The following is a 19,631-nucleotide window of genomic DNA, read 5'->3' on the forward strand; positions in this document are numbered from 1 at the left end:
AGTCTCCATGGACGAGCTAGGAAGTCGTGCGTTTTTCTTGCGTGATCTTCATCCTGTATATGCTGAATACATATTGAAAAATGTTTCAGAAGCCGCCTGTGATTTTTATGTCTGGAATGCACAGGGCCTCAAGATCTACATTGCTAGTACATTCCATGTTGGCCTTGGGTATTCAGTTGCACCTAAGGGTTGTGTTCGCCTTTGTGGGGAGAACAGTTTAAAATAAGAGCTTGCATGCTTCTGTCTGGAAGCCTTGGACTTCTATTTAAACTCTCTTCAGTTTGCAAAGTTTTTATTTGTAAAAAGTTGTTTCCATGAGTTAAACCTTACATGTGTGTCTCCATTTCTTTTGTGTTGGGTGTTTTTTACTTCCTAGTTGCCAGCTTGCCGTCCTTAAGTGTTTCATAATTCCACAGGGTGTTATTGTCTCAAGTAGACAGTTGTTATTGCCTCTGCTGTCCCAGCAGGTGGACTAGTGTTACTGTTGGAGCAGCGTGGACAGAGTAGGTACTCGGGCTGGGTTCAGATGCTGCCATGCAGGCATAGTTATACTCTGAACCATCAAAATCCCATTGGAGGATAACGGAGCTGCAGACCTCCTATTGCGTGGTGACGTCATCACTGGCATGTCACTCTCATTTTTGTGATGCACTTTGGTACAGCTGTTAAAAAGTGTAATACATACAGTTATGCATAGTATATAATATTTGAAAATGAGAATAAACATGTTTCTGGCTAGTATGTTTGCTGTGCCTTTACTGGTGTGTGTGTGTGTGGCGCTATACTTAAGTGAACAGTTTGCTGCTTTTGCACCAAGGTTGAACTGTAATAGGCATATATATCCCTCACCTGTGTGCTGAGATTACTGAGCATCAGGCCTCGATAACATTTGCTGGACCTGCTGGAATGTACCGCCAGTATTGAAGAAATGCATGGCTAGAAATGGGAAGAAAAATCAAAAGTAGTGTCAGACAGCTGCATGGCTGTGTTCCTGTCTGCTGGAGCACACTGCTAGCTGTGTGTGTCTGTCTGCTGGAGCACAGTGCTAGGCTGGATCCCTTGGAGATGGTTCACAACTTCTCTTTCCCATGCATGCCCTCCTTTTACATTGGGATGAGACATAGAATGTCTGCCCCGGGACTGCCCTAAGTGCCCTGGATTTCCCTGCCCATCTTGCTGCAGTGTGTCCTGGCCCCTTTCAGCCTCTAGAGGAGGAGCTGTGCTTTCTTGGGCCTCAGGCCGTTGGCACCTGCTGCTCTTGGTCTCAGAACTCCCCAGACCTCAGCTCCTTCTGCTCAGAGCTTTGTAGTCTCCACTGAAATACTCTTTGGAGAAGCTTTTGTTTTCCTCCCAGTCCTCTGAGCCTTGGTCTCTGGCAGCATCTTTGTCCTGGCAGTCTGTTTCTCTATGCCTTGGTTGCGTAAGTCCCAACTATATTCTAAACTCTTGGGTGTGTAGTTTACATGCAGTGGGTGGATTTGTTGTTGTATTGTTTTTGTTTTGGAGACAGGGTCTCACTATGTAACCTTTCCTGGCCTGGAACTCTATGTAGTCCAGGCTGGTCTCACACTGACAGAGATCCCCCTGCCTCTTCCTCCCAAATTGCTAAGACTAAAGATGTGTACATGCTTCTCTACTAGCTTTGTCTTGAAGTCCTAGAAAGAGCAGCTATTCTGTTCGGAACTGTATTTTCCCAACTCAAGTTCTGTCCAGTTAGATCGGTGCTGAACCCAGTGAGTCCAGTATTGGCCCAAAGAGCTGACCCATAATTGGACACTATGCACACACTGCGGGTGTGCAACAGTGTGTGCTTCACCTGCAGACAAGGGACAAAACAGAAATGAGTAACAGAAAATAACGTCTTAAAAATTTTAACACCTAGCTTATCTCATAAAGCACCCTAACTTTAGCTGAAAAGGGGTAATGTTAATTCAGATTTTGGAAAGCTTGTTTTCCCTTACTTCTCAGGGCTAGATTTTCCTCTGAGGTATAAACACACAAGCTGGAATGCGCTGAGCTCCGCCACCGCTTCCTTAAAGGTGCTGTGCATTTGTGCAGAGTTCTTGGTGGGAAGGTGCGCTCTATCTGAGGGAGAGAGGCTAGTCAGTCTTAGACCTTTGATCAGTAGGCCGGGCAAAATCTCAGTTTTCCTCTTACTTACGGTCTAGTCAGTGTGGGTCTCCACCTGGCCTTAGTCTACTGCCTTATCCCTGTTGGTGCGGGAGTCAGTGTGGGCAGACACTTTGCCAGAGCATGAGCCCTCACACTGGCCAGGCCGGTAGCCCTGTGAGTTTCGGGCGAGATCTCCGTCCTTCTCCCCGCTTCCTGTGATGTTTCTCTAGCCAGTGGCCCTCAAACCATAGTCTGTGGTGGAAGTGACCTGGCATATCTGCCCCTGGGAGAACAGAAGCACCTAGTGACTCTGGTGCAGGGCAGCCATGGGCGAGGCTTGGCATTTGGATTAGTCCACAACTGCAGTTCTGCCGAGACCCAAGTTAGCAGCCAGGCTATGTCAGCAGCCCATCCTGATGCCCTCAGATTTCTTCTAAAACTGCCAGGGTCCTTGGGACTACCCAGAAGGTGGAGCTTCAGCTCGGGTCTGGGAAAGGTTCTGCTGTGAGCACATCAAGTAATCACCTTGAATTGGCTGTCTGAGCAAAGGGTCTTTCCTTAGAGTGGCCCTGAAGGGTCTGGTAAAGATTAAACTCAGTTATGGGTGGCATTTGGCAGACTGCCTAGCAGAGGGCCAGTACTCACTGTTTAATGACAGCAATTACACTGGCCTAATAAAAATCATTCTTTTTGTGTAACCAATTACAGAGCTGATTAAAAACACAGATACGAAGTCTGTTTATTGCTTTTAACCATTGGCTTAATTTTGGGTCTTCCTAGGTCTGCCTCTTCCACTGGGGTGAACGATAGATAACCGTGTTTCTCAGTCTCCGTCCTATTAGTGAGTTTTTGCTGTATCCTTATGCTATTGTTTGCCCTTTAAAAATAATTTTCCTGTAGGAATTGCATTTGTTTATAAAAGGAATCGAGCATTACGGCGATGGTAAATAGAGAGCTGGAACAGTAAGTAGCCCAGACACTTTGTAGCAGTCCCCTGCCATCCTTTGCATCATGAAGAGCTGTGCACTGGTCTCTAAGACTGCCTCAGAGCTGTTGAGGAGTCTGAGTTGCCTCTGCACTCAGCTCCTGGAGGAGAAGTGGGAACCCTGGGAGGATGGAAGAGTAGAGCTTGGCATTTAGATAGGAATTCAACACACAAGAATGACTAAATAGTAGGTGTTGTGAGTGGGACCGGGTATACAGGCATCACAGCCCACACCTCCTAGTTGTAATTCTTTGGGGGCACACCAAACTCTGTCATTTAGCAGTAAAGGTGAGGTTCTGATGCATTGCTTTTCTCCTCTGGCAGCATGCAAAGTAACTTCCAGCATCATACAGACTATTTAATGGGGGGAGGGGGGCTTCTAGTTGGGCAACAGCTCGATTTATCCATGTTTGATGACTGAGTAAGTGGTGTTTTCAACAATAGGGCCTTACCATCAAGTAGCCTGTGATTTTGCGGGGTGGAGTGGGGTATTGTCTGTGGAATCCCTTAGGCAGTCACTCAGCAAACTGTGACTCATGGCTGGCACTATGGGTTTTCTTGTCATCCTGCGTTATTTAGTTGGGGCATTGTCTCCTCTAACATGGTGATTCCAGTTTAATTCCTTTCGTATATGTGTGTAGTTCAGAGAATTTCTACAGTAATAGGTTTTAGTTGTTGTTTTGTTTTTGGTGTTTCAAGACAGAGTTTCTCTGTGTAGTCCTGGCTGTTCTGGAACTTACTCTGTAGACCAGGATGGCCTTGAACTCAGAGACCCAGCTGCCTCTGCCTCTGGGATTAAAGGCAATTAAAGGCGTGCACCATCATAGCCCAGCTGGACTATAATATTTCAAGTGCCTGTAGTGCTAATCATCCCGTCCCATAGTCCTCCTTTATCTTGCCTTCTATCTCCCTTCCCCAAACTGGCATTTGCAAATGGATGAGAAATTCCTTAAGAAAAAAAGAAAGAAAAAGCAAAGAAAAAGAAATGACCACACTGTCCCATTTCCCCCAGTAACAGGAATCTGTTTTGCTACTAAGCCATACAGAATAGGCAAATGGAGGGAGAGGAGAGAGCGTCACCCAGGTGAGCTACCATGGGCTAGCGAATCAGAGGCCACTTAATTCCAAAGTATGCACAGCAGAGCTTTGAGTGAAGATGCGAATCCATGGGCTTTTGCAGAACCCCAGATGCTCCTGAGCTCACCTCACCAGCTGTATGTCACACAGACTCCTGAACTCACCTCATGCAGCTGCTGTCACCCCGGCTCCTGAACTCACCTCACACAGCTGTATGTCACCCAGACTCCTGAACTCACCTCACACAGCTGATGTCACCAGGCTCCTGAGCTCACCTCACACAGCTGTATGTCACCAGGCTCCTGAGCTCACCTCACACAGCTGCTGTCACCAGGCTCCTGAGCTCACCTCACCAGCTGTATGTCACACAGACTCCTGAACTCACCTCATGCAGCTGCTGTCACCAGGCTCCTGAGCTCACCTCACACAGCTGCTGTCACCAGGCTCCTGAACTCACCTCACACAGCTGTATGTCACCAGGCTCCTGAGCTCACCTCACCAGCTGTATGTCACCCAGACTCCTGAACTCACCTCACACAGCTGCTGTCACCCAGACTCCTGAACTCACCTCACACAGCTGCTGTCACCAGGCTCCTGAGCTCACCTCACACAGCTGCTGTCACCCAGGCTCCTGAACTCACCTCACCAGCTGCTGTCACCCAGACTCCTGAGCTCACCTCACCAGCTGCTGTCACCCAGCCTCCTGAGCTCACCTCACACAGCTGCTGTCACCAGGCTCCTGAGCTCACCTCACCCAGCTGTATGTCACCCAGGCTCCTGAGCTCACCTCACCAGCTGCTGTCACCCAGACTCCTGAGCTCACCTCACACAGCTGTATGTCACCCAGACTCCTGAGCTCACCTCACACAGCTGCTGTCACCAGGCTCCTGAGCTCACCTCACACAGCTGCTGTCACCAGACTCCTGAGCTCACCTCACACAGCTGCTGTCACCAGACTCCTGAGCTCACCTCACACAGCTGTATGTCACCCAGACTCCTGAGCTCACCTCACACAGCTGTATGTCACCCAGACTCCTGAACTCACCTCACACAGCTGTATGTCACCCAGGCTCCTGAGCTCACCTCACACAGCTGCTGTCACCCAGACTCCTGAACTCACCTCACTCAGCTGCTGTCACCCAGACTCCTGAACTCACCTCACCAGCTGTATGTCACCAGGCTCCTGAACTCACCTCACCAGCTGCTGTCACCAGACTCCTGAGCTCACCTCACACAGCTGCTGTCACCCAGGCTCCTGAACTCACCTCACACAGCTGTATGTCACCCAGGCTCCTGAACTCACCTCACACAGCTGCTGTCACCCCGGCTCCTGAACTCACCTCACACAGCTGTATGTCACCAGACTCCTGAACTCACCTCACCAGGTGTATGTCACCCAGGCTCCTGAGCTCACCTCACACAGCTGTATGTCACCCAGACTCCTGAGCTCACCTCACACAGCTGCTGTCACCCAGACTCCTGAGCTCACCTCACACAGCTGCTGTCACCCAGGCTCCTGAGCTCACCTCACACAGCTGTATGTCACCCAGACTCCTGAACTCACCTCACACAGCTGTATGTCACCCAGACTCCTGAACTCACCTCACACAGCTGTATGTCACCCAGACTCCTGAACTCACCTCACACAGCTGCTGTCACCCAGACTCCTGAACTCACCTCACACAGCTGTATGTCACCCAGACTCCTGAACTCACCTCACACAGCTGTATGTCACCCAGACTCCTGAGCTCACCTCACACAGCTGTATGTCACCCAGACTCCTGAACTCACCTCACACAGCTGTATGTCACCCAGACTCCTGAGCTCACCTCACACAGCTGTATGTCACCCAGACTCCTGAACTCACCTCACACAGCTGTATGTCACCAGGCTCCTGAGCTCACCTCACACAGCTGTATGTCACCCAGACTCCTGAACTCACCTCACACAGCTGCTGTCACCCAGACTCCTGAGCTCACCTCACACAGCTGCTGTCACCCAGACTCCTGAGCTCACCTCATACAGCTGCTGTCACCAGACTCCTGAGCTCACCTCATACAGCTGCTGTCACCCAGGCTCCTGAACTCACCTCACACAGCTGCTGTCACCAGGCTCCATTGCAGTTCGCATTGTGTGTCACAGCAGAACTATTTAATCCCCAGGTCTTTGAAGTTGTGACTTGTTTTCTTTCTCTACATTTTTCATTAAGAGATTCCAAATCCCTTGGACCGAGTTCCAGATGTGCTTTTCGGTACGGGATTCTAGTGTAAAGTGAATGGCATTGGACAGGGTTTTTTGTTAGAGAGAAGCGTTGATTTATGTGCCGTCACAAGTTAGTCCTGGAAGGACATCTCACATTTGTAGGATTTTAGGCACAAATAAGGCAAACATTTCAGGGTGAGTCCTGTGGGCCTTGCGCTGCTCTCCGGTTTCCAATGCCTGGTGTCCATGTAAGTAAACACTGCCGCGGTCGGCCGCCACATTAGCTCACCGCACATGTGCTGCTGAGAGTGGGGCTGGGATGCTTGCGGCTGCTCAACTGGAGTGACGCAAGCTCTGCTGAACACAGCGCTACTGACTGGAGTGATGCAAGCTCTGCTGAACACAGCGCTGCTGTTTATCTCCCTAGCTGTCTGTGTCCACCTATTTAAAGAAAACAGTAAGCTTGCTTGATACCTTTCCTCTGTTAAATATTACTTCTAAGCCACAGCTCCTAAAATGAGTTGTGTCTCTTTGGCTGCCTTAAATCCAGTACTGACTTCCAGCAAATTGTTTATGAAATGTATATTAAATTATTCCTAATAAAACTGTTTTCTTCATAGTGGTCCCTAAGCATAGTTCTCGAAGTTTGTTGACTCTGAAAAACTTCAGCTCTCCTTCCTTTCCTGTGCCGGCTTCTAGCCTTGGACCTGCAACAGGGGAGTTAGACTTCTCCAAGTGGTCCTGAGCCCCGTTGTATTCCCTCCGCTCTCATCCAGCTCGGATTGCTTCCGTCTGCCCTGTCCAGGCTGCTGTTATCTCCAGAGTTTTTATGCCTCAGGGCTAGTGTTTGTCTTTGCACGCCCCGTCACTCACAGTCTGCCCCCCTTGACTTCTTTTTGTGACATTTTCCTTTTTATGAACTTTGATAGGATGGCAGAAATCATGGGTTTTGGTTTTTGGGGTTAGACTTTTTTTACTTTTTTAAACAATGTTCTGTTTTGTTCTGACATGTCGTTAAATTGCTGAGTTACTTGGATGGAATGTAAACTAGAACATTTCTGATGGGGTGAACACTGTCTCAACCAGTTTAACTGCACGTTAAGAAAGTACGGCAGTGTAGCTTCACTGTCGGAGAGTAGCTTCTGGCTGGCTCCATGTGGCTCGCTGGCTCCTGGGCTGGCTGGCGCTCCTCGTGTCTTTCTGGGCTGTATAAGGAGGAAGGTGGTTCGTCGGCCAGGATATGCTGTTTATGACAGTGCTCACCTACACTGCAGTGTGGCTCTTTAGTGTTTGTTTGTAGAGTAATTATGTATCACTCGTCCATGTCACACCCCGAAATCCTGCACCGTGCTGCTGTGGAGAAAAGGGAGCTGCTCGTATTCTACTGAGCCCCCCATTACCTCAACATCCGACACATTGGCTTTAATCCTCGTAAGGACAGAGTCTGAGGATTCTCTCAGAAGAGAGGTGTTGAGTAGTCCGTCTCAGATCCACACAGTACACAGCAGCACAGCCAGCGTTTGAATGTCAGGCCATGCCTAGGTCCACAGATCCCACACTGACAGTGATTCTAGCGCCTTTTAAAAATATTTTTATCACTTCTTTGAGAGAACATTTTCGTCTTCTCCCACATCCACCTCCCATCTCATACCCCCTCAACTCTGTGTCCTCATTTCTTAAACACCCACCAAGTCCTATTCCTGCTGTTTGTATGTTTTTAGGTGTGAGACTGTCTCTTGGAGTGTGTTAGACCTACTAGAGTCACACCCTTGGTGAAACCGGATTCTTCCTCCCCCAGCAGACTTCTGTTACCAATAGCTCCTCAGCTAGGGGTAGGACTTCATGTCCACTTCCACTCTCCGTGCTGGGATTTTGTCTGGCTGAAGCCTGTACAGGTCTTTGCACTGTGAGTTCATATGTGCGACTGCCCTGTTGTGTTTAGAATGGTTTCCATCCCCCACCTCTGGCTCTTACTTTCTGCTCCCTCTTTCACCAAGGAAGGGCATGCTCTAGATGTCTCCTGTTGAGCTGAGCACCCCCAGTCACTTAACATCTTGGCCAGTTGTGGGTCTCAGTGTTAACCACACTCTACTGTGCGGGTTGACAGATGCACTAACAGATGTGCCCAGAGAGAAATCACTAGGAGTTAATTCTGTGTTGATACTGTGTCCCTTTAGCAGAGTATTCATCCTAGAGTCTTTCCTAAGGCTTATGACCTCTCTAGCCACAGGTCCTCAAACTGGTGCCAGGTATGGGTTCCATCTTGTGGGTCAGGCCTTTAATTCAGTCAGAAAGTAGTTGGTTCCTCCCGTGCCATTTGTGCCACTATTGCCCCAGAGGGCATATGTTGGCACACTGGTCATTATTGTAGGTCACAGAGTTCACAGCAGGGGAAAATTGATGACTGCTTTTCTCCAGTAGCAAATATTGCACCATTCAGTACTGTGAAAACTAGCCAGTAAGGACGAGCTTCTAGGCCAATTGCAGCTCGACAGCTCCATGTTCTATGGCGCAAGTGTTTGACTGTCAAGTTTGGAAGGCAAGCAAGAGCAGTCTCAGTAGTCTGTGGGGCCTCACTGCCCAACAACTCCGGTAGAGGTAGCCTGTTCTTGACATTGGCCTCTTTATCTGCTAGTGTGTGATGTGCTGTCTAGGGGGGCATTGTTGCTCCATTCAGAGTGACTACATTGAAGTTCTTTTTAGGTTGTAAATGTTCATATTCTAGAAAGCTTCCGCAGTAGTATGAAGCACGATTAGTAAACATCAGAGAGAGAAATTGGGGTTCAACCTGAAGACCTGAAAAGCAAAGCACCCAACCATTGACTCTTACCTCGACTTCCGTCCAAAATGGTGATCCTGCCTCCGGGAATCTCAGAATGAGACTGTGCATTGAGAGCTATTTCTTCCCATTTTATAATCCTCTTTAGGATTGGGATTAAAGGTGTGCACCACTGTGATTAAAGCCATGCACCGCCTGGTTTCTATGGCAACGAGTGTGGCTACTGGGATTAGAGGTGTGTGTCACTACTGCCAGGCTGTAAGGCTGACCAGTGGGGCTGTTTTACTCTCTGATCTTCAGGCAAGCTTTATTTATTAAAACACAGTTGAGATGCCACTGCAGTAGTAGTTTTTCAGAAGGTTGTGAGCCACTATGTGGGTGCTGGGAACTGAACCCAGGTCCTTTGCCAGACAAGGCTCTTAACTGCCAAGCCATCTCCAGCCCAACATCCCTTTAGCTTGAGAGGAGTCCTCCTGTGAAACTCAGGCTGGCCTTGAACTTAGATCTGTGTGTGCCTCTACCTCCCAGAGCTGGGACTCTGCTGTTAAACCACCACACCTGGCAAACCGTGTAGTTCAGTAAAACTTTTGTGTTGTGCATGTGTGTATCTGCTGGCACATGCGCATACTGACAGAGATAACTTGACATGATATCTCCCTTGGCTGCTTTTTACTTTATATTTTTAGACGTGGCCTCTCACTGAGCCTGGAGCCTATAGGCACATGCCTCCACGCCACACTCTTCACATGGGTGTTGGCTGGGGCTCTGGACTCGGGTCCTCTTGCTCTTGCAGCAAGCGCTTCACCTGCTAAGCCAGCCACTCAACCCAAAATTTCTATTTTTCAGAAGATAGCCTTTGTTTTGATTTTGCTAGTTTATTAATAATGATGTCACACATCTTGAGCGTTTGTTTTGTTTTTTCTCATATCCTTGTGATTTTTGGATTAGCATTGGTTTTATGTTGAGACATTAGTTACCAGGAAGAAGACTGTACTGGACACAGTTTTGGGGTTGCGTTTAGGTGTTTATGAAGCTTATTTCATAGACAGTATTCAGAATGAGATGGGCAGTTGTGATGTACATATGCGAAACGTTAATTCCTGGTATGCCCATTTTGAGGTTTTAGAATTAGATATGCTCTCACTTGGTGTGACTGGATTTTACTGTGTGAGTTTCATAGAAAAGGAAATTTATCAAAATAGCCATGCTGCCTGAGAATTGGCTGGCTGGAGGCCGGCAGGCACTGTTTTCAGAAAACAAGTCGCAGAAGCACCGCCTCTATGAGAGAAGAGCAGGGAAGCTCTCCTGTCTGGGGCTGCCTCCTCCCACTGCACCTGCCTGAGGTTTGTGCTTTTTACCCTGACGCTCAATTTTATTTCTTTTTGTTTGAGAATTAAAGATTTTTTAAAATTATGTACTTATTCTTTGGGAATGTCATACAATATTTTTGACAAATTAAAAGATGGATAGCAAGAGTTTCTGTCGTAACTCTTTAGGTGGCTCAGTGGTGGTAGTGGGGTTTTCTGGACGCTGCACTGTGCCTCCCTTGTGGACCGTGGAAACACTCCTGCTCAGTCTGTGCCCTTCGGGAAGAGCCGGGTGAGGCTCTGGAATCCAGGGCTGGACTGTGCTTGCCAGAGCTGGGACACAGGCCTATTTTTAGCTCTGTCTGATTTGTAACTTCCAGTCTTTCACTGTTTTCTCTTTAATTTGTAGTTTTTGGTTTGAAACTCAGCTAGAAAGGGTTGGGAAACAGCATGCTAAGTGTGCCCACGTTGCACCTGACAGTTCACACTAAGTGTGGCCCCAGGCACTGTCATTGCTCCCTTGCAGTGGAAGGAAGAGTTTCCACAGTGGAAACTAAAGGATTGCGAAGCTGCAGAGATGCAGGTGGAGAAGTTCTGCAGTGTTCTTGCCGCGCACTGCACCCCCGTGTCTGCGCTCTGTGCGCTATTACCCAGTTCGCGAGCTTCGGGCAAGGGGCTGGAGGTTGACAATACAGACACAGAGACAGACCGACACATGCAGAGACAGATCAACACACGGACCTCCCAACTGGTTCAGAAAGCCCCTCTTTATTAACACCATGTAGGCTTAAATACACTGCAGTCAATGGCCAACAGGTGATAATCCCATCCTCTGATCCTCTAACTAGGCACAGCTTCTAATAACTTCAATTAGAAGGTTCTAGCAGGGTAGAGCATCTGAAGGCCAGGACTCATTAATCCCAACATCCAGCTGAAGGCCAGGACTTAATTGGTCCCAACAGTTCTCAAAGCTGCGAATGCAGCCCCTGTGCCGCTAACACTCGCTCTTTATTGCTTCTCCTAGGCCAGAGTGCGTGTTGGGAGAGTCAGCTTGCAAGAGTCTGGAATCTGACCCAGAGGACTTTTCTGATGAGGCGAATTCAGAAAACCTCTACAGCACCTCACCCCCGAGCACGCCCCGGCAGATGAAGCGCCTGTCAACCAAGCACCAGAGGAACAGCCTGGGGAGGCCGGCCAGCCGCTCCAATTTGAAAGGTGAGCCTGTGACTTAAAGGTGCCCGTGCAAGGGTGTGTCAGGTGCAACGCCTCACCTTTATGTGACTGTATTGATTGACAAGTCTTTTTGACAGTGTTAATGACTCCTTTGTTTTAAATTTTACCTCAGTGTTGGCGGTAGGGTTTGTAATTTGAATTATTGGCACTAGCTGTGTTGCTAGTGGAGGACAGTGATTATCCAGTGGAGGAAGCTTTGTCCTGGGCTGTGGTTGACGTCAGTGACAGTGAAGGAGGCTGGTTGTTTGCCAGCCTGCACACTCAAGGTGGCTACATACTACGGCAATGGCCTTAGTCTCTTGCCTGGGCTTTCCGAGTTCTTCTCTCCAGCAATTGTGTATGGGGGATCTGAGAGGCGACAGCCAGGCTGGAACTAACCAAAGCCTCTGTCTTCTGCCAGTGACACAGTGTGTAGGGCTCTTGCTTGCTGTCTTAGTTAGGGTATCTATTGCTGTGAAAAGGCACTATGGCTAACTCTTATAAAGGAAAACATCTGATTGGGGCTGGCTTACAGTTCAGAGGTTTAGTACATTGTCATCATGCAGGCAGACATGGTGCTGGAGAAAGAGCTGAGAATTCTACATTTTGATCCGCAGGCAACAGGAAGTGAACTGTGACACTGGGTGTGGCTGAGGCATATATGAGACCTCAAAGTCCACCCCCACAATGACACACTTCCTCTAATAAGGCCACACCTATTCCAACAATGCCATACCTTCTAATAGTGCTGCTCCCTGTGGGAACCATTTTCTTTCAAACCACCACACTTGCTAAGCAACTGCTAGATGGGGGACCCCAAATCCAGAAGCCATAGAGGGAACCTAGGTGGTATCCAAGGTGCAGGTGCCATGGAGGCAACCTGGCTGGTACCCCAGATCCGGGACTCGTAGAGGAAACTGGATGGTACCTCATATCTGGGACCGTGGAGGAAACATAGATGGTACCACTGAGGGAATATAGATAACACCCCAGATCTGGGGTCCCCTGAAGGAACCTGTTCTTTCCCTTCCTGTTTGTGTAGGCTCTCAGATCCCAGCTATGTCCTGTCCTAGAAGCTGACAGCATGGCTCTGTCTTCTTGACTTCCTCTGACTCATCCTAACTGTCCTTGACAGGTGGGTGAGTGGACCTTTGCCAAGATGCTCTCAGTGTGCTCTGCTTATGTCCTACAGCCCAGGTACTGAAACCTCGGGGTTTTACAGTTTTCAGTCCAGCAAACCACTTTCACCTCGCTGAGGGTTTCCTCCCTTTGACCTGTGGGCCATTTCTTCTCTCCTTGTCCTTAGCTTTTTCTTTTCCTTGTTCAGTTCCCATCTCTGCCTCCCAAGTGCTGGGATTAAATATGTGCCAGCCCCACGCAATGATTCTTACAAATAGTTAATTTTAAACTTTGTTTTAGAATATTTATTTACAGTAGAATTTTGATATAGCTATAGTTTAGACACTAATAACTGTATTAAGCATGTGACCTTGAGTATCTATCTCTGTCCATTTTCCCCTGAGGTTTCTGGCCTAAAACGTAAGTGTCAGAGACAGGACACCCGCTGAGTCTGCCATTCAGCCAGCATTTGCTGGGTGCTGGGCCAGCTGTCACGGTACGTCCTCTCCTCATTGCTTGGTGGGCCAGGTTGAACGTCTAGGAAACTGAGACTTGGGGGTTAAAGCAATCAGTTTGGACCTTATCTCCAGACAGGTTGGGCATATGTCGCTGCTCCCCGCTCCTGCCCTTCTGCTGTATAGAGAACGGATGGAAAAGGACAACCTTCACTTTCCCTCCTTAATCGCTTTCAATTATGTTTCTTAAATAATACAGTTTGAGGGATGGAAGAGGTCTTAGTCACTCACATGTCCTCTGGAGGTGCTTCAAGTGAAGCAGCTAACTCTTGGGTTGTCACAGTTGTCTAGTCCAGGAACATAGGGACCTTTGTCACTTCTCTTTCTTAGTGCAAAGGATTGCAGATTGGTTGTGAAGCTTAGACACACAAACAGAAAAATCACTGGCACTGTTGGAAAAAATGAGCCCTTTGAGCGCATAGGCCTGCTGTCTGCTTGAGTCTTTAACTGCGTTTACTGTTGACAGCGGGCTTCTGTGCTTACTGCTTTCTGAGCGGCCTATGCCTCCTAGTGACCTGTGCTCCTGGCTCCTGGGTGTGCAGTGTTCTCATGGATGTGGTAGAGAGTAGCTACACATGTGCTGTCCCGTGAATTTTCTGTTGTCAGATTTTGTTCATAAATGCCAAGAACAGATGGATGAGGCACCCAGCTGGGGCAAGTGAGCCATCCTTTAATAACCGTGGCATTTGTGTTGTGACAGTCACAGTAGCCCCATGGAACTCATTCGCCCTCAGAACTTAGATGTGTCGAGTGCTGCACACGCGTCCAAACACAGGTGTGTGCTGCACATGCTTCCAAACATAGTAGCTGTGTCGAGTGCTGCACACACGTCCAAACACAGTAGCTGTGTCGTGTGGTACACACGCATCCAAACACGGTAGCTGTGTCGTGTGCTGCACACATGTCCAAACACAGTAGCTGTGTCATGTGCTGCACACACGTCCAAACACGGTAGCTGTGTCGTGTGCTGCACACACGTCCAAACACGGTAGCTGTGTCGTGTGCTGCACACACGTCCAAACACGGTAGCTGTGTTGTGTGCTGCACACACGTCCAAACACAGTAGCTGTGTCGTGTGCTGCACACACGTCCAAACACAGTAGCTGTATCGTGTGGTGCACACACGTCCAAACACAGTAGCTGTGTCGTGTGCTGCACACACGTCCAAACACAGTAGCTGTGTCGTGTGCTGCACACACGTCCAAACACAGTAGCTGTATCGTGTGGTGCACACACGTCCAAACACGGTAGCTGTGTCGTGTGCTGCACACACGTCCAAACACGGTAGCTGTGTCGTGTGCTGTACACACGTCCAAACATGGTAGCTGTATCGTGTGGTACACACGCATCCAAACATGGTAGCTGTGTCATGTGGTACACACGTGTCCAAACATGGTCGCTGTGTTGTGTGGTGCACACGCGTCCAAAACAGGTGCCGATATGCCTGGACTCCCTTCTGGCTTAGGGACATTCTGGGTGTGCAACCTACTGGGTGTCATTTCCTTACCTGTGAACTTGTTTTTTACAGTGTGTTGGGGTTATGTGATAACTGTCGTTATTATTACTTTAAACTAAAATTTTCCCTCAACACTTTTCTCTTTGCCTTAAATCTTAAAATAAGATTATATTCTTACATTTTTTTATCTTATTAATTAGAAGCCACATGAAGACTTGGATTGGCTGCTTGTGGTCACATGGCTATTTTGCCTGCATCTTTCTTCCTAGACATGTACCCTTTTTCACTGTGGCTACTGTAGCTGTTGTTGCTGTTTAGTCTTTCCCTTCTCCCCCTTTTGTTTTTTCTTCTTCCTTCTCTTCTGTCTGTCCATGTTTCTCCTTCATTCTTTCCATTGACTCCACAGACACATCCTCTCATAGATGATGGGTAAGACATGTTCCCATGTCTTGCAGGGAACCTACAGCTCAGACAGCACAGGATGGGCATTGAGAAGACCCGGTAGTCCCAGCTCCTGCAGGGAACCCACGACTCAGAGGCGCAACATGTGGTCATGTTGTGTTAGGAGCGGTGGGCTACTTTCCCGGCACCCGGCCACCTGCATGGCTAGCTTTACCCAAAATAATTACACGGAAACTGTATTCTTTTAAACACTGCCTGGCCCATTAGTTTCAGCCTCTTAACCCATTTCTAATAATCTATGTAGCACCACGAGGTGCGCTTACCTGGAAAGATCTTAATCTGCGTCTGTCTGGAGTGGGAGAACCATAGCGACTCCCTGACTCAGCTTCTTTCTCCCAGCATTCTGTTCTGTTTACTCCACCCACCTAAGGGTTGGCCTATCAAATGGACCTAGGCAGTTTCTTTATTAATTAACCAACGAAAGCAACAGATTAGAAAGAAATGACTCCCACATCATGTTCAGGTAAATGAAGTCACCAAGGGTGCATAGGAGGGGCTTTGAGAAGACCCCCTGGACGACTTCCGGAACCAGTGATTCTTGTACTGTGACCAGGCTGAGTCAGGGGAGCACGGTTTCAGACCAGCGCCTGAGTCATCACTGTCTGTTGGTTCCTCAGTGATTGAGAGCTCCGTAGAGCTATCAGCTTGGTCAGATTTATTTCCAGAGCTTTCTGAGGTCTGGACTGGAGCGTTAGTCCTGCTTCCCAGTGACTCTGTGAGTCACACTGTTAACTTCAGGGCTGCAGTCCTAGTTGGACTTACCTTTCGGACAGTAAGTCCCTGATGAGATTTCCGTTATTCTGATTATCTATTGCTCTTTATAAACCACCTTGAAACTCTGGCTGACAGTGTATCTATTCACTGCTCATAATTCTGTCATGCAGGTGTTTAGGCAAAGTAGACGGTTATCTGCCCATGGTGTCTGGAGCCTTGGCTGGAGTGGTTCCATTGGCTGGATATATGGCTTGGCTTGGCTAGGGTCCCGACTGAGCCCTTAATCCTTCTCCGTGTGGTGCCCGCTGTGTCTCAGATGTCCCAGGTGGCTCCCTTGCTTTCATGGCTGCGTCTGAGCTGAGATGGCACTACCAGGCGAGGGCTGGCAGACACTGTTTTGTCCCTGTGGTAGTTTACAAGGTTAGCATGGATGTGAGCAGGGTGGCCTAGTCCCTGAGGAGTTGAACCTGTCACATGCATGAGGTTTCTCTCAGCAAGGTTTTGAGAGTCTAGTGTAGAGGTTCTGAGGCTTCCTGAGATTTGACCTTGCAAGTCTTGACACATCCCTTCTACTGCACTTCCTTGTGTGCGGTGCCAGCCACGTGCTTTGGGAGGGGCTTCACAGGGCCCCAGGAACCAGAGGTTGGTTCATTGGCTGTCGTGGACCAGCCCTGCTGGCCTGCTGGAAAGCTCTGGGGAATTGGCATGCTGTCCTGTTGTCTTTTGTGTACTCCGGCACTTCTTCCTCCAAATGCTAGAAAAGTGGGAGTGTAAGTCCCAGAGAGTCACCGAGAGCAGAGCTCAGATGGGGTGTGTTGCTACCAGGGCCGTCTCTAACTTTTGCAGTGGAAGTCATTGTTATAGATGTGATTTTAAGGTATTATTTCAGGCTCAGAGTGAGGCAACTTATGGTGTAGGCTTGTGTTTTAGGGTTTCTAAGTTCAGGTTCTGAAGATCTGTAGCACTCTGGTGCATATGTTGGTTCTTACTGAAATTATGTGGTGGAATCACAATAGTGCTGATTTCCTGTGGATTTCTATTAGTGATGTGTTGGAATGGTAAACTCAAGCAGTGACATCACAGGTGAGACACTGGTACTGGGAAGAGCTCAGCATCCTAGGGGCGCAGCCAGCATCCTAGCGAGCGAGCTCTGCATCCTAGTGAACTCTGCATCCTAGCGGGCAAGCTCTGCATCCCAGTGGGTGAGCTCTGCTTCCTTGCAGGTGCTCTGCTTTGTAAAGCTGCACTGTCACCGGGCTTTAGAACTTAGTTGTTAGAGCATGCCGTTTGTGGGTGAAGCCTGCCAGCACATTTAAACTCATGCTTTCTCTGGAACCATTTTCTTTATGGACTTTCTCTCATATTTTCATACAAGCACTCCTGTTGGAGAAACATCTCATCTGTGTCTTTGTACACGTGTGGAGTTATTAGTGATAGATCTGCTGTATTGGAAAGTGTGTGTTTAAAGTTGGTAGGTCATTCCTCAGTAGGTCTATTTTCTTGTTTTACTCTTACAGTGTATGCAAGCCTTGTTTGTTTGTATTTTCTGTATTATTAATGTTTTGGGTTTCTGCTAGCCTTCTTTAGCTGTTTAAGTTTTCTTGTTTTTAAAAATATGTGTTCCTAAGGGGAAATGATGGTTGTAGTTAAATATATAAAGGTAGTGTAAAATTTATTAGAAAAGGAGGTCAAGTATAAATACCATGTGTAGACATAGTGTGTATCTAAGCACACGAAAGTGTGCACACCAGCAGTGTTAAGCAGGGTGTTTGAGGAAGCGCAACTTTGAGCAAAATGCCAGGAGCAAGGGCCAAGTTGCCTACATCCTGGTCTCTGTGTCACTGTCATGGTGACTCCGGAGCCCTAGAGAGTGAATGGGCCTCTTATTGGTAACAGTCTGTAAGTTTCCTTCAGATTCTCCAATGCAGCTTGTCATTCACAAAAGGTTAAGAAGCACTGGCCTGGGCTGCAGAGATGGCTCAGTGGTTCAGATGCTTGTGGTTCTTCTGGAAGATGGGAGTTCAGTTCCCAGCACCACATTAAACAAGCTGTCTTTAACTCCAGTTCTGGAGATGTGATACCCTCTTCTGGACTCTTCAAGCACCTGCACACATGCGGCATACACATGTATAATATATAAATAGAAGAATAATAAATCTTTTTAAAAATGAAGTACCGACCTAGAGTTTGTCACACACCTGAGAAATTTCTCTTCTCAGAATGGCTCGTCCCATGTATAAAGGTGTTGGGTAGGCGGCTAACTCGTACCCATTGCTGTAGCTACAGTCTCTCTTGATGTTGACCTGGGACAGACCACTCCCAGCTCCAGCCATGTATGGGAGTTTTTCAAAACACTGACTTAGAAAGCTCACAGTGAGGGTGTTAGTGTGATTCCAACTGTGGGGACATGCTGCCTGTGACACTGTGGTTGCTGCCTCATCTGTAAATTCCTATTTAATTTACTTAAACTATGAAATGAATCATCTTCTGTTGGTTGTAAAGGAAACAAATTTAAGGATAAAGTGGTTTGACTGTCTTTTTCTTAAGAAGTAACATACACTTGGCTGATCATTGTTCAAACCTTATCAAAATCTTAACTGTTAAAGTACAGTCAACATTGCCATTATCCAAAGTATGATTACTTATTTATTTATGTACTTTTTGGAGGCAGAGTCTCACCATACAGCCCTGGCTGAATTGAAACTCCCTAAATAGACCAAGCTGGCCTTGAACTCACAGAACTCTGCCTGCCTCTGCCTCCTGAGTGCTGGAACTAAAGGTGTGCATCAGCCTCATAGCTCTTAGATATCCATGTTCAGAGGCTCTGTCTATGCTGGAGTTTTGTTGATTTCAGAAGATTTAGTATCAACAGAAAACTGAGCAAACAACCCTGTGTGTTAGCAGTGAGCCCTGGGTGGTTCTAAAGGCTCCCTGGGTTGTCAATGTACAAACTTGCAGCTTCGAGGGTGGCTTCTGTGTCTAGAGCCTGGGTGTTCCCAGGTCTCTCTGAGCTGCTGGATTCCCTGTGATGTGGGGGGCCTGTCTGACCATCGGCTTTTAGAGAGTATGTCTGTTTACACCATCAACAATAAATACATCATTTGAAGAGCAGAGTGTGCAGACTGATGAGCTAACCCCTGTCTTGGCTAAGTTTGCTTTCTGTTTGAATTTCACTGTAATATGTGAGTTTCTAATACACACACACACACACACATTTAAAAATCAACTTGTCTTTTCAGACAACTGGGGAAGAACCAGTTGTCTGTCCCATCTTGCCCCATTACCTATTTGTTTTCTGTCACGTCACACACTGTAGATCCGAGTGTTAAGCCACTGCTCTCTGTAAATGCACATTCCACACAGTTGTGTAAAAACACATACCACATATTGAGTACTGAGCTCAGCTAGATTGTGTGTGTACAGTACGACCTACAAACACTAGCTTTTCAGGTCTGCTAAAATGAGATTATGTCTACACTGTAGAGTAGGATCATGTCAGCCCTAGCCCTGCCATAGGCCTAATTGCTGAAGTAAGTAACCACATAAAGTAGGTTCGTCTCCTGTTCTCATGGTTTGCCTTTTGGTAGATACATTAGAGATCAGGACATAATGTTTGCATTGTGGAACATGAGCAAATAAAAGTACACCTTTTCACCATTGTGTTACTTCTCAAATTATAAATGACACACAT

At 47.7% G+C, this 19,631-nt stretch overlaps 1 protein-coding gene across 2 annotated transcripts in view; it reads left to right on the forward strand.

The window, feature by feature from the left end:
• Positions 1 to 19,631, forward strand: part of Map3k4 (mitogen-activated protein kinase kinase kinase 4) — a 96,753-nt gene that overhangs the window by 22,871 nt on the left and 54,251 nt on the right. For both annotated transcript variants that reach the window (XM_075950811.1, XM_075950803.1), the window contains exon 2: positions 11,487 to 11,677. In XM_075950811.1, the coding sequence (XP_075806926.1) occupies positions 11,487 to 11,677 (191 nt within the window). The remainder of the gene's footprint in view (positions 1 to 11,486; positions 11,678 to 19,631) is intronic.

Source organism: Microtus pennsylvanicus, chromosome 1 (genome assembly GCF_037038515.1).
Source record: "Microtus pennsylvanicus isolate mMicPen1 chromosome 1, mMicPen1.hap1, whole genome shotgun sequence".
In the NCBI taxonomy this organism is placed as follows: domain Eukaryota; kingdom Metazoa; phylum Chordata; class Mammalia; order Rodentia; family Cricetidae; genus Microtus; species Microtus pennsylvanicus.